The sequence below is a fragment of the Rhinolophus sinicus genome, linkage group LG03, assembly GCF_036562045.2.
Source record: "Rhinolophus sinicus isolate RSC01 linkage group LG03, ASM3656204v1, whole genome shotgun sequence".
Classification (NCBI taxonomy): Eukaryota; Metazoa; Chordata; class Mammalia; order Chiroptera; family Rhinolophidae; genus Rhinolophus; species Rhinolophus sinicus.
The window spans coordinates 54,592,216-54,607,832 of record NC_133753.1 but is presented as its reverse complement, the minus strand read 5'-3'; the positions used below and the strand labels follow the sequence as shown (position 1 = coordinate 54,607,832).

General features: G+C 35.1%; 1 protein-coding gene across 1 annotated transcript in view; it reads right to left on the bottom strand.

Annotated features, from left to right (window-relative positions):
- Positions 1 to 15,617, bottom strand: part of WDR72 (WD repeat domain 72) — a 120,743-nt gene that overhangs the window by 91,799 nt on the left and 13,327 nt on the right. The window contains exon 2 of the mRNA XM_074327727.1: positions 401 to 565. Within this exon, the coding sequence (XP_074183828.1) occupies positions 401 to 553 (153 nt within the window). The 5' untranslated portion in view covers positions 554 to 565. The remainder of the gene's footprint in view (positions 1 to 400; positions 566 to 15,617) is intronic.

The following is a 15,617-nucleotide window of genomic DNA, read 5'->3' as shown; positions in this document are numbered from 1 at the left end:
TAAGATATTACTCATTTAGTTAATAGTCGTTTTCAAGGGTGCCCTTTGTTTAGATTAATGAGCCATAATTTTTAGAATTATACTTACATGTCTGTAGTTCAGTTACTTAAACATATAATTCAGGATATGAAATAGTAAAACTCAGCATAGCTTAAAGGGTGATCATACTTAGCTGGTCGCTAAGATTAGCAATATTCATAATGGAATTTTCTGATATGATCTTGATCCACCATATAATACTTCACTTTTCTCCAAATCCGGAAGAAAAACCAAGTTATGACTTTAGTAAGTATCTGCCTGACAATCATGCAAACCTTCCACCGTCACTGTAGACAGAAGAAGCAAGCTATGCTCATTTTTATGAGCGTTGCCTGTTCCAATATGAATAGTTTCCACTAACCTTTAATTCAGGTGATAGATTCCAGAGACAGAGCTGACCCTCCTGACTCCCAGTCACAATTGTTTGCTGGTCATCAGTGATCATGATGGCAGTGATGCTGTGGGAAGGGGCCTTCTTTCCCCAGAGTGCCACCACCTGCAGGGAGGACCTCATGGTGAGAGAATCCTGCAAACACAGAGAAGGGAAGAAATGTACAGTCATCCTCCTTAGATTTGAGGGAACCGATCATATCACCAAGTGGATTTATAACGATACAAATGTGAATGAGGTGTTCTCCCAGAGCTATGGGGATGGGTAGCTTCCCCACCAGTTAGGGACGGGAGTCATTAGACATTGAAATGACCATGGAGCCAGTGTTAATCTGTCAAAGAGGAACGCCTTTTACTTCCATCATTGATTACTGATGCTGATGAAAAGAAGGACAGGAGCAGACTGCCCACGCCACACGCAGCTCTGACTGGGTGTGACCCTGAGCTCTCCACAGCCCAGCAGGGACTCTCAAGAAGAGAAGGGCTGTCTGGATACACACTATCATTGAAAGACAGCATTGCAGACTCTCTCTCCTCAGAAATATCACCTCAGCTAACAGATATCTCAACTTTGCTATTAAAATGTAAACCTTTTCCATAAAATCAGTGTTTCCTAGTTTTCAAAGATTGATGTATGACTATCATGATTTCTGTCAGATTCACGTTCCATCTATCCTATTTTTAATCATTTTTATTTGACCCATTTTTGTATTTAGTATCTTCCTAAGCAATGATTTTCATGAAATTACTACCTTCATATGTTAGTTACAAGGGCCTGTGTACCACCAAAAATGATCTGAAATATCACCTAGTGATATGTGCATTACAGTTTGTGAAACACTGAGTCAAATGTTTCCCCAAATAGGCATGCTTTTCAGAAATACAAATAATTTGGGAATGCATAATGCTTTAAGTCCTTAAAATAAATTAATAAATTGTGTCCTGTAACTTAGTAGTAAATGTTCAATCACATTAAAAGTGTCAAAGATAAAAGGTAGGAGGAAGATACCAAGCTTACTACCCACATTTGGCTTGAGAAAGTTAAGAAAATAAAAATGTTTTCTCCTGTAAAACTTCTAGTACTAAAGCATAAACAGGGTGAGCACCAATATAAATTTTTAAAACTTATGGTACATATTATTTATATGTTAAATTATACACAGACACCCCCCCCCCACACACACACACACACACGAGCATTGATACCATCAACACAAATTCAACATACTCGTGGGCAGTTCTTAACCCACATACTGGTTACTTTAAAAATTTTACTTGTAGTTCAGTTTGGAATTCAGTAACTAGTTCCCCATGGCTTATTCTTAGGCCAGTATATAAGTGTATGTAATCTGTAATATAGCTGTACTATTCTTACTGCAGTCTCCAAGCACCATGAAAACAAGATTTCTATAGGAAATACTCTCAGCTTTGCAACTCAGAATATCAGGACCATACATATGAGGCCTGACAATTTAGTTTGTGAACATGTTGCAACGATGTTGCTAACCTTTTTTTGATAACAGAGGGATTGTTCATTATGAATTTGTACCAACTGGACAAACAGTTAACCAAGTTTACTAGTTGGAAGTGCTGAAAAGGCTGCATGAAAAAGTTAGACAAAAATGACCTGAACTTTTCACCAACAATTCATGGCTCTTGCATCACAATGCACCAGCTCACACGGCACTGTCTGTGAGAGAGTTTTTAGCCAGTAAACAAATAACTGTATTGGAACACCCTCCCTACTCACCTGGTCTGGCCCCAATGACTTCTTTCTTTACCTGAAGATAAAGGAAATATTGAAAGGAAGACATTTTGATGACATTCAGGACATCAAGGGTAGTACAACAACAGCTCTGATGGCTCTTCCAGAAAAAAAGTTCCAAAATTGCTTTAAAGGGTGGACTAGGCACTGGCATCAGTGCATAGCTTCCCAAGGGGAGTACTTTGATGGTGACCATAGTGATATTCTGCAATGAGGTATGTAGCATTTTTTCTAGGATGAGTTCGTGAACTTAATTGTCCCACCTCATATTAATCACAGTACTAAGCTAACCAAAGAGTTCTGGTTTCAATAACACTGTAATCTGAACTTGGACCTCTTGTGCTGCAGACACAGAGAAATAATGCATTTTATATATTTTTTAAAGATTCGTTTTAATCATTGCTTTGTGACCATGCTTGCAAATAAGCCTTGGAAATTCCAAGCAGTTAAAATCTAAGAGGAATCTGAAACTGGAGCTGAGTCATTACACGGCTCTGTTGGCTAAGAGTTTAAGTATTAATCCCACATAAGGAGAGGAAGCCCTTCCTTTTTCAATGAAATGAAACTAGAGAAACTCCGACACTATTCAAGAAGATAAGAAAGCTTATTTGCAAATCTCCCAAGAAAAATAAGCCAAAGATAAAGCACAAAACAGGATTGGAGTGAAAAATATCATTGTATGTAATGCCAGAATCTTCATGTCAAGAAATCCATGTAAATAGTTGTTCCTAGGTCAGTGATACCACTGGAAAGCCTTTTATAAAAACTACACACCTCTTAGAATAGCTCAAACAAACAAACAAAAAAAGGATCACGCCAAGTGTTAAGAATGTCGAACAATTGGAACTCATACATTACTGTTGGAAATGTACAATGGAAAATAATTTTAATCTGACAGTTTCTTAAAGAATCAAACATATGCTTACAACATGACACAGTTAATCCATTCCTAGGCCTACCCAAGCAAAAAGAGAGCATATGTTTACACAAAGAATTCTACCATTTTATGTGTGCCATTTTATTTGTAATACCCCAAAATTGGAAACAACTCAAATGTCCACCAATAAGTGAATGGGTAAATAAATTGTGGTATAGCCACACATGGGATACAATACAGCAGTAAAAAGGAATAAACTGTTGGTTCACCCAACATGGATGAATCTGAAAATAATTATATTAAGTGAAAAAAACTAAATAGAATATATATTGTATGATCCCATTTGTCTAAAATTCTAGAAAATCCAAGTTAATCTATAATAACAGAAGCAAGTCAGTGGTTGCCTGTGAACAGTAAGATTTTAAAGGGGAATGAAACGTTTGAGGACGGTAGACAAGTTCATTATTTTAATTGTGGTGATGGTTTCATTAGTGCATACATATGTCAAAACTTATCAAACTGCACATTTTCAGTGTGTGTGTGTGTGTGTGTGTGTGTGTGTGTTACATGTTAGTTATACTTTAATAAAGCTGTTTTTTTTTTTAAGCATTGTAGAAGATACTTCTACAACTAAGACCGCACGGAATTTCTATAGAAACAACTCCAGCAACAAATAAGCTCACAATAAAAAATTACAAAACAATGAAAAAGATAATAAACCATGAGCAAACAAAGGAATCCATACCCCAGGAACAATGATAAGAGAACAATCTAAAAACGTATTGAAAAAGAACACATACATGAAATTATTATAAACTATTAAAGAGACAATAGAAGACATTTAAAGCTCTAAGAAAAAAGACAGCCTATAAAAAAATAAACAGGTGGTATTTTAAAAGAAAAAAATTCTACTTCTAGAAATAAAATATAATTATCAAAATAAAACAAATGTAAATTAAGAGGAAAAATCAGAATAGACTCAAGTGAAGGGAGAAGTAACAAACTTAAATATAATTCTCAAGAAAATACACAGAATACAGCAAGAAGTGGTAAATAAATAGAAAATGTTAATTAAAAAAATAAGAGATTAAGATTAGTCAGAGATATTAAGAGGTATAGATAATAGAATTAAAACCCCTAACAATTTTCTCAAATAAGCTCAGAAAAAAGTAGAACCGTTTCCCTTCCTGGGGAATTCAGTCATAAAACCATCAGGTGGAGAGAGCTCAAGCAGAATGAGGAGGGTGTTCACGGCGCCAGAACCCGGGGAGGGAGTCCAAACACGGGGCAAGCCTGGCATGAGTTTCAGAGGCCAAGCAGTGTGAAGACGGATAGTGTGCACAAGGCTCTTTTGTACCGGGTGTTGGAGCCTGAGCAAGGTAAGGGAGGAGTTCACACAATGAGGTGCCTCAACATGGGGTGTCATGAGGCTAAGAGGGGTGGGGATGTTGAAGGAAGTGGCCCTGGTGTGGGGATCAAAGCCTGTGCAGGGTGAGAAGGGTATTCATATGAAAGGGAGACCCAATGTGGAGTACTAGAGCCCAAGCAGGGGGAAGATGGGGTTCATGCTGGGTAAGGAAGTACTGGCACAGGAGGTTCGGAAGCTGGGCAGAGTGAGGGGGACATCCATTTATACGAACTGCCTGGCAAAGACTGCTAGAGCCCAGGAGGATAGGGAGACATGAGCACTGGAGGACGTTCAGAACGTCCTGGTGGGGTGAGGAGGGCTACTGCCCAAATGTGTAACCAGACAGAAAAGGAATACAGAGGGTTGAGCATGGTGTTCCCACGTGGGGGCAGTGGACAGCTCCACATGGGATGATGAAGCCATAGAATGATGAGGAGGGCATCCATGCAGAGGACATAGCAGCAGTTTTACAGAGTAATTGGTCAAATAATTAATATATTAGTAGGATAACGGGAACCAGGTTTCTCACTGTCCGAAACAAAGAAAGGAAGAAAACTAGAATGGTCTCTGTGACGCTGAAATGGAATCAAGAGTGTCAGCGTGAAATAAATGTAGATGTGAGATGTGAATACACAAACACACACACGCGCACACACACTTTTTATCTCTGTTTTCTGAGGGTCTAGGAGCAGCAACGCATCAATAGCAATGAACTCATTTAGCACCTTCTCAATGTTATTGTTATTCTCTACTAAAAGGAACCAGGGTTTCTTGGGAAATTGGTTGATTCCAGACTCCAAGCAGGGGAAACACACAATGATACAGGAGCATATTGTTGCAGAAAGCAAGGAAGTACTGAAAGAGTGAGGGGAACATACCAAACAGGGCAAAAGGGCACAGAAGCCAACTTATAGAAGCTCCCGCTGGCCAAATTATGGACAATTTGAACATCAAAATAAATAATGTAGGAATAGATTGTAACTCCTTGAATAACACAGGAAATCATGAGTTCATACTGATAATTACTAATTACAAAGGGTGAAAATAAGAGTAACTTTACAGACGAAAAGCCTGGCAGACATCACCTTAATCAAATGATGAAAGTAAACACCAAAAAAAAAAAAAAAAAAAAAAAAAAAAAAACATTAATGGCCACCTGATAGGATACAATGAGAAGAACACTTCTGTGATATTGCTACCAAAGCTGCATGACTTGAATTTCATCATGACAAACACAAATTGAAGGACTCTACAAAATAACTGGTTTGTGATTTTCAAATGTCAAAAGGTCATGAAAGTCAAAGAAAGACTAAGAAATTGCTCCAACTAATGTCAAGAGACATGACACTAAATGTAACACAAAATTCTAGACTGGTTTCTTTTGCTATAACAGACTTAATAACTGGCAAAATTTGAATGAAGTCTAAGGATTGAATGGGAGTAATATATTAATGTTAATTTACTAATTTTGAAGGGTTTATCATGATTATATAGGAGAATATCCTTATTCTATACGCACTAAGTATTCTTAAAAGATGGGGCAACTTATTATCAAATAGTTTTCATGAAAATAGTTCTGTGTGCTATACTTATTACTCATCTATAAGTCTGGGATTATTTTAAAAATATATTAAAAATTAATGGGTCTACCATTTTCCAGAATGTTTCAAAGATATGAAAACGTAGATTCAAAAATCCAGTAAGCATTGGGATGCTTAAAATAGAAATAATGGACACCAAAACACATCTTAGAGAAGCTATAGTATATTAAATGCAAAGCATAAAATAAATGAAATGAAATGACCTCAAAAAAGAATAGCATGTATGCTCAAAGCAGATTTCTCTGGCAAAATAATGGCCAGAAGCTACTGGAATATTACCTGCAAAACGGTGAAGAGAGGTAAATGCCAACCTAAGTTTTTATACTTAGCTATCACTCAAAGTGAGGGCAATATAAAGACATTTTCTAACAAAGAAGGCCTGAGAGAATACAACATTTACAGACTGTGTTGAAATAATTATGAAAGGATGTACTTTATGAAAAATGTATTAAATTAAAAAAAAGGAATAAAGTGGAATACAAGATGCAATGATAAGCAAATAAATCAGTAAACATACAAGTAAGTCTAAATGTGCCTTATCTGTAAAATAATATTAATAATTTCGAGTATAATTAATTGGGAGGTTAAAAAGGTAAATTAAAGTTCTAGAAAAAGTGGAAACTGTGTTAAATTATTCTAATGTTCTTGCAGGCATGAGAGGAGAGCAGAGATACTGGTTAACTTTAAATATTCTTAAGGTAAGAACTCATGACAAGACACTATTAAAAAAAAATAGTGTGTAACTTCCAAACAGAAGGGTGGTAAAATAAAAAAAGAAAAAAGGAAAAAAAAGTTATTAATCAATAGAAGAAAAATAATTAAAGCAAAAAAGTATGGAAAATAGAAAATGCAAAACCAAATGGTATATTCAAACATACCAAAATTTACAATAGATGAATTAAACTCACTAGTTAAAAGACAAGGATTCTCAATTAGAATATATCTTAGGATAACTATTTACAAAAAATTCCAACAGTATTAACACAGATCAGATGAAAAATAAAGGGATGGACAGGATCTGCCAGGCAGATAGTAATAAAAGAAAACTGATGTAATATTGGACAACTAGGCTTTAAGGTAAAAGCATTAATGGGGGGAAAGGGTCAATATAATGTTTATATGAGTATAATGATTAAGTACATCATTCACCAGAAAGGGATTAACAGTCCCCAATCTCTAGGTACCCAATAGCAGAGCCTCAAAATACATAAAAAGCAATCTTGCATAATTACAAAGAAAAGTCGATAAGCTTACCATTACAGAGGAAGATTGTACATAATCAGTAATAAATAGATCAGGCAGATAAAGATATAAAGATATAAAATACTTGCATGCATAATTGCATTTATAAGTATTAAATTAAAACATTCTACTAAATTATGCATATGACATTTATAAAACTGACCATGTTAGACCATGAAAACTCTCAACATATCCCAAAGGATTACTGTCATACAGACATTATCTGACCTTAACAGATAAAAATCTGAATCCATCTCCCCCAACACATATGCACACAAACACACATTTGAAATGTTCCCACTTTAAATATTTAGAAACTCAAATATACAGAGGGTACCAAAAAAAAAAAAAAAAGTATACACATTTTAAGATAACATCTCTTCAATTTTTTGGACACTATATATATACATATATATATATATATACATATACATATACATATATATATATATATATATATACACACACACACACATATATATACATATATATATATATATATATGTTTCTTGGTAGTCCAAGGAACATTTAGAATATTCATTCTAAATGTTCCTTGGACTACCAAGAAAACATAATGAAGATTAGATTATTATTAACCAAAAGACAATGAAAACTATGTATAATAAAACTTTCCAGATGTAGGTATTGCATTAGAAAGAAAATCATAGCCTTACATTGCATATATTTAGATGGAAAATAATGAGCTAAATGTCCAAATTAAAATCTTATATAAAAGAGCAGAGTAAATCCAAAGAATGCAGAATCAAACAAAACAAACAAGAGCATACATTAACATATATTTTTAAAGCTACAGAACCAAAACCGAGTTCTTTGAAACAACAAATAATATAAGTAAATCCATGGCAAGTTTGATATAGAAGAAATTACAGACTCCAAAAAAATAATATAAAGAGAAAATGAGCGTAACCAAACATTTTAAATGGAAATATTATAAATAACTGTATGTCAACAATTTGTAATGGTTAAGTGAAATATAAATACTTTCTATAGAAATATAAATTACTAGACTGAATGAACATGAAATATGAAACAGAAATACACCTGTGACCATTAAAAATGGGGGAGTAAAACTTTACACACACACACACTTACCATTTTAACAAAACCTTTATATTGGGTGTAATCTTGGGGAATTAGCAGGTACAATCTTTTTTTTTTTAATTAAAGTTTATTGGGGTGACAATTGTTAGTAAAGTTACATAGATTTCAGGTGTACAATTCTGTAATACATCATCTATACATCACATTTTGTGTTTACCACCCAGAGTCAGTTCTCCTTCCATCACCATATATTTGATCCCCTTTACCCTCATCTACCACCCGCCTCCCCCCTTACCCTCTGGTAACCACTAAACTATTGTCTGTGTCTATGCATTTTTGTTTCTTCATTTGTTTGTCTTGTTCTTTTGTTGTTTTCAGTTTTATATCCACATATCAGTGAAGTCATTTGGTTCTTGACTTTTTCTCTCTGACTTATTTCACTTAGCATAATAATCTCAAGATCCATCCATGTTGTTACAAATGGTACTATTTCACCTTTTCTTATGGCAGAATAGTATTCCATTGTGTATATATACCACATCTTCTTCCAATCATCTATCAAAGGACACTTTGGTTGTTTCCATGTCTTGGCCACAATAAATAAAGCTGCAATGAACATCGGAGCACATATATCTTTATGGATAAATGTTTTCCTATTTTTTGGGTAAATACCCAGGAGAGGGATTGCTGGGTTATATGGTAATTCTATTCTTAATTTTTTGAGGAACCTCCACACTGCCCTCCACAGTGGCTGCACCAATCTGCACTCCCACCAACAGTGTATGAGGGTTCCTTTTTCTCCACGGCCTCTCCAACACTTGTTACTTTTGTCTTGTTGATGATAGCCATTCTAACTGGTGTGAGGTGATATCTCATTGTGGTTTTATTTGCATTTCTCTGATAATTAGTGACCTTGAACATTTTCTCCTATGGCTATTGACCATTTTTATGTCCTCTTTGGAAAAATGTGTATTCAGGTCCTCTGCCCATTTTTCAATTGGATTGTTTGTTTTGTTGTTGTTGAGTTGTATGAGTTCCTTATATATTTTGGATATTAGCCCTTTATCAAAGGCGTTATTTGCAAAAATTTTCTCCCATTCGGTTGGTTGCCTCTTTATTTTGTCGATGGTTTCTTTTAGTTTGATATAATCCCATTCATTTTAAGCAGGTACAGTCTTAACATATGAAAACACAAAGGGCAGACCACATAAATTCTGCTAAGTGAAATGACAGCTCATGTAACAGCCCACTTGTATTCAAATCAGCAGATTATAGAGGAAGGGAGCAAGAAGCAAAGAAAAAAGGAACATCCCAACTAAAGCAAGCACTGGGAAAAAGTGAGTCACAGCTTAGAAAAAGAAAACAAAAAACCCGTGCTCGCTTCGGCAGCACATATACTAAAAAAAAGAAAACAAAAAAACCCACAAGACCTGTCATTAGAGCCACAAAAATATGGCAGTCTTAGGGCTGTTAATGTCAGGGAAAATCAGCCCAAACCTCCCAAACTTCTGAGGGTTCGATGGTAGTTCAACCCAGAACAACCGCTACCCATCATGGTACTGACTGGTTGAATAAAAGATGATGAGAAGCCCAACATACTCTGTTTAAGAAGGCAAAAAATCAGAAAATAGCTGTTTTAGCAATTTCTAAGGCAAAGAGTTAAATAGATGGGGTTTATTGATCAAGAACATTTGCTTTGGGGGAACAGCTCATTCCACGAATATCAGACAAACGGGATATAAGTGAAGATCACAAAGCTGGTAGTGAGAAGGACCCACATAGGTGTGCTTTAACATTCTGCTACTAGGAAACACCACTCCTAACTTTTCACCATAGCCTCTGGCATTACAACAGAAATCACCATTCAAAAACAATTTGCATTTTGACCTCCACTCCTGGCTTGGCTCACCTGTGCTTCTCAGAACTAAGGAAGTGGTAGAAAAAGCAGTGCTCAGTCACACTGCTCCAAAGGAAACTGGGCATTTTTGTCCACAGGCAAGGCGTACTTGGCTTACGTCCAAGGACTCACCTGCCACCTTTTTAACTTTCCCTAGGAAACTACAGTCAAGGCAATTTGTCTAGGTGGTTACGGAGAACTGGGGCAGAATCAAATTTGGGGAATATTTGCCAGGGAGTTAATATATCTGTAATGATTAACTAACTAACATTATCCTGAAGATAAATACTTCCTGAGGTGAGTTCTCTATATCCCTATTACTCTGGAAAATTAACTTCTCTTACTGGAATCATTGCAATATTTGGTCTATCCAATAACCGGCCACTTTGTATAATTCTGGTCTTGTTACCACCCTTAAAATTATCTGCCTTGCACTGATGTTTCCCTAATGAAATGATACAATTCCCAGAAGATAGAGACTGGGCCTTGCTTGATATAGCGCCCGGCCCATAGTGGGTGTTTAATAAATGTTCTTTTAATCAAACTGATCTTGATGCTTCTTCCTTTTATATCCTTTGTGAAAGATGGGAATCATTTCTTAATCATTATCACATTCCTTACAGTGCCTGAAAGACAGTGCTTTGAACAGGAAAATAATAAACATGAGTTGAATAAACTCTTTTCTTTATTATTTTTAAGCTCTGTGTTCTATTATAAAAGGGAAGGAGTTGATTAAGAGTATGAACTTGAAGTCGGGTTCCAATTAAATGTGACTCACTTAATCCCTCTGAGTTTCAGTTTTCTCATAACACAGGAATAATAACAACACCTAGCTCAGAGTATTGTGAGGGTGAAATGAGAACACACATGTAATGTAGAACACAGAGTGGTATTCAGTAAATTACTATTATTTTAATTTTAGCTCCCATACCCATAGCAATGGTTACCCATAGCAAACCTCTGCACCATTATACTTTTGGTTTATTTTTACTCCTATTAAATTCATTTCAAATTCATTAGATTTTAATTTCTCCTCCAAAGACAGGGGCTTCTGTCTGATGTGTCCATTGCTACATTCTCAGGGCCCAGAAAAGGGTTTAGGACAGGCAGGCATTCAATAACTATTTGCTGAATGAATAAATGAATGGAAGTATACATTATTGTCTAAAGACTCATGGCCAGTAAAGCAGCCACACATGCAAATATTTGCAAATGTTTAGAACCTAACAAAAGACAAGGCACTTGGAGTTTAGAAAATCAAGTAAGTCAAAGCATTTCATAGATTAAAACCCTTAATTATCATAGGATTCCTAACACATCCAAATTAGAAAACAAAAAGCACCAAGACCAAAACCACAAGAAATCAGATCTTAAGCAGAGTTCATCCTGAACAATCCAGAATGGTAAATGTAGTGAAAACAGATCTGGAATTCGGATATGGTTCTAGGACTGCTATTGCACTAATGATCTTTATTTCCAGATTATAAAGATAATATGTTGTAAAATAAGGAGACCATCACCTGTGTTGGCTACATCTCTGTATTCTTATGAGGAATAAACTCAATAATGTACATAAAAGCCTATGGGTATAACATACATATTATACTATCATTATACCCTGCATATATTACTTACATTATGGGAGTTTTCCCACAATCTAGACGTAGGGCAAGAAGTGGCCTTGCGGGTCATTAATCTAATCCCCTGCAGTTAGAAGAAAGCTGACGATGAGAAATGTGGTCTAGATAACTCTTCAAATCACTTCCAATTTGGAGATTCTGAGACACTCGGCGAATTGTACCGATTAAAAGGTTATACATCTCAGAAATCACTTTTTTTCAGTCTCTCTCTCTCTCCCTCTCCCTCCCTCCCTCTCTATTTTGCAGCAAAATTTAAAAAGTAACCCCAGAAACTTTGTGTCTTGCTATCAATAGGAGAGTAAATCCACGTCTTCTGAGACCCCATACAATTTCCCAGAAATCTCTCTAATCAAAAATAAATCTCGAAGAAAAAACAATGTATTGTGGAGTCTGTAAGTCAGAGGGAAACTCTGATGTGGAGAAGTAAATTATGCACCAGACAGAAATATAATGTCCCATTGTAAGTAATTATGTGTCTAGATGAGTTGTACAATCTTTGGAAAGGGATTATCACAGCCCTCAATTTATAATTGTTGTATCCTAAATTTGAGTGTCTGAACAATACTTTGGAAGGTCTAAAACAAGACTATGAATAGATGTTTATAAGCCCTTAAATGATTTCTAAATCTGGTCTATTTAAAGGCAATTTAGAAAATACTTCCATTGGGGGTAAAAATGGACATTAAAAAAACTTCCATAGGTGGGATAAAGTTACAGACTATATTATAAAAGTCAAATAAATTTCCCGCATTTGAATCTAGTCATAGTACCAAGTCATAGTGCCAAGTATGACACTTTAGATTTTGAAATTGTATTTTGTAATGTATAAAATCACTATAGCTATTGAAATAATGTAAACACACACATGCACAAACTGTACTTATAAGCCACTCTGAAATAATTTCTACACAATTTGTTGACTGCAACTTACCCAGATATCACAATAGATTCTCAAGATAAGATGGACTTCAATAAATTCATAGCCTATAGGTGGAATGCCAATGTAAATAAATTACTCACTAGTTATATAATTATATGTATATGATAGTTGTGTGTATATAATATATATATATATAGATAGATATATCCCACCAATTTTCCCACAGTGGCTTTAATACTATGCAACAACATAGTACAATACTCTCGACATTTGTAAGTGCTATGGGAACACAGATCAGAATATGCTGTGACTTATAAGAAGAGCTGGTGTTTCATCAACTTTCATATCCTTTTGATTTTTGTCCCCTTCTTCAATAATAGTCTTTCAAAACCCCTTTCTTATATATATATATACACACACATATATATATATAATAAAATACATATATATTTATTATTTTGTCATTTCTTAATAATAGTTAATGAAAAATAATTTTAATAACATTATTTTACATCTAGTAAATATTAAGGTGTATATGACAAGGCAGATTTTGATACAGTTGAATTTTATATAAAGACAAATTCAATTTATACTTAACTATAAAAGAAAGGCATAATATTAAATTTAAACATGCTATTTCATTATATATAACATATTTAAATATAGATTGAAATTTAGGTACATGTCAAAGAAGACCAAAACAGCACGTGTGCCATAATGCTTAGACTCCCTACCTTTTATGGTTAATAAAGTCAGACATTCATTTTTTATAATTCCCACATTTTGTTTCTAAATAAGAGAGGTTTCAGACTGTCACTTGTACATTGTTATTTAAATGCTTTTTGGTCATTCAAAATACAAGAAGTGTGTGAACATTTTCCTTTTCTGGAAAAAGCCATATTCCATGAAATCATTATGATTTTCCTCATTTTAATATTGATTTTTAAGGTACTAGTGACAGCTTGATATTCCACATAAGGATCTTTATCAGATGAGCTCACTTTACAGATTAAAACAGCCCATTCTTGTAGTAAATCTGCAGAATATTTACTATTTTCATGTTCATTGACAACAGGATTTTAACAATAGTGTTTTCTGTGCTTCCTTTCTATAACGGATGGTTGACTATGATATAAATTAAATAAATTAGAGCTTTCCATCCCCATGTCATAGCACATACTGGATTGTGAATAGTTGATATCAGGGGGGCGAGACATTGAAAGCCTCAGTATGTGTACAAATATAGTCATTTTCTATATTTACGTTTTAATGAAAAAGAATGGGAAACACTGAATTAAAGAAAACTTGTCTGGGAACATAAACCATTTAAAGCTGCAGAGAGTACAAACAATTACAATTGAGAAAACCGTACTTGCAACTAAGAAATATGCCTCCTGGTGATGTAATCATGCTGAGAGCTGTTAACTGTTACCAGATTTAGCAAATAAAAATACAAAATGTACAGTTAAATTTGAATTTCCGATGAACAAATATTTTTCTTAGTATAAGTATGTCCTAAGAAATAGCTAGGACATGAATATACACACACTCACACAATTATTGTCTAGTGCATGGGACATCTTACAAAAACTTACTTATTGTTTATCTGAAATCCAAATTGAACTGGGTATCCTATATACATTCTAGGACCACTGGCAACTCTAGGCGACAGCCGAAAGGAGACTTGGAGATCCCTATCACCCGGTTCCTCCTTCTACATATGAGGGAATGAAGGTCCAGGAGAGTTGGTTATTTGTCCAAAGTAACCCAGGAAGAGATTGGCTGAGCGAGACCCAGAACATCCAGAACATTCCCCCTACGCACCATGACAAAGTTGACCCAGACTTTCTCACCAGAAAGTTTTAGTGATCAGCTAAGCAATTTTTTTTGTTATTTTGGTAGTTCTTAAAAAAAAAAAAAAAAAAAAAAGCATATAAAATAATAAAATAAAAAGTCAAGCGAAACAACAATAAAACTTCTTCTGCATTCAGGCTCCAATGTGGCCTCCATTGCCTTTCAAAACGAGGCTAACACTTCCTAGTCCTTTCTCCATAAATAAGCTACCTGGCAAGTGCAAGAAAAGACAACACACCATTATAGTTCCCATCCTCCTTCTCACCTTCATCTTCTTCCCTGTAACAATTTGTTTTTATCTCTCTTAGTTAAGAGAGGCTAACAAAATAATGGGTATGATGCAAATGTGGTTTTGTGGCTGGTGACTACTGGACATTGGAATTGTTTACCTTGTCATAAACAGCTTTCTTCAGGGACACGCCCAGACACTGAGTCTGCCTCACTAGGCTAAAAGACAGACAAATCTCAAACACCTTGACTGAGGACGGCCAACCAAAAAATACAATGAAGACCTCAGTCACCATGCATGACGATAACTTCCTGAACAGAGTAACAACTGTGAGGCAAGTAAAAATAGTGTAGCAGTTAACAATACAAGCTTTGAAATGAAAGCAGATCTGGATTTGAATCTCAGATCTGCTATTTAGAGTGTTGTGATCTCTCTGAATCCCATCTCCCAGGTGGAAATCCCACTTACTTTCTTCAAAACTCTAATCTGGATGCTGTGAGGGACACAAGTGAATTACTTTGCGTTTCTTTACTTCACAAAAGATACTTGGTCATCTACAGCCCGGAGAGAGTTTTGTTTCTAAATTTAGAGCTTAGGTTACAAGAGCCTGGGGGGTTAAAATCCATCAAACTGTATACTTTAAATAGGTACAGTTTATTGTATGTAAATTATACCTTAGTAATGTTGAAAAAACAAATAGAGAGATTAGCAATCAGAGTTTGGCAGATTTCAC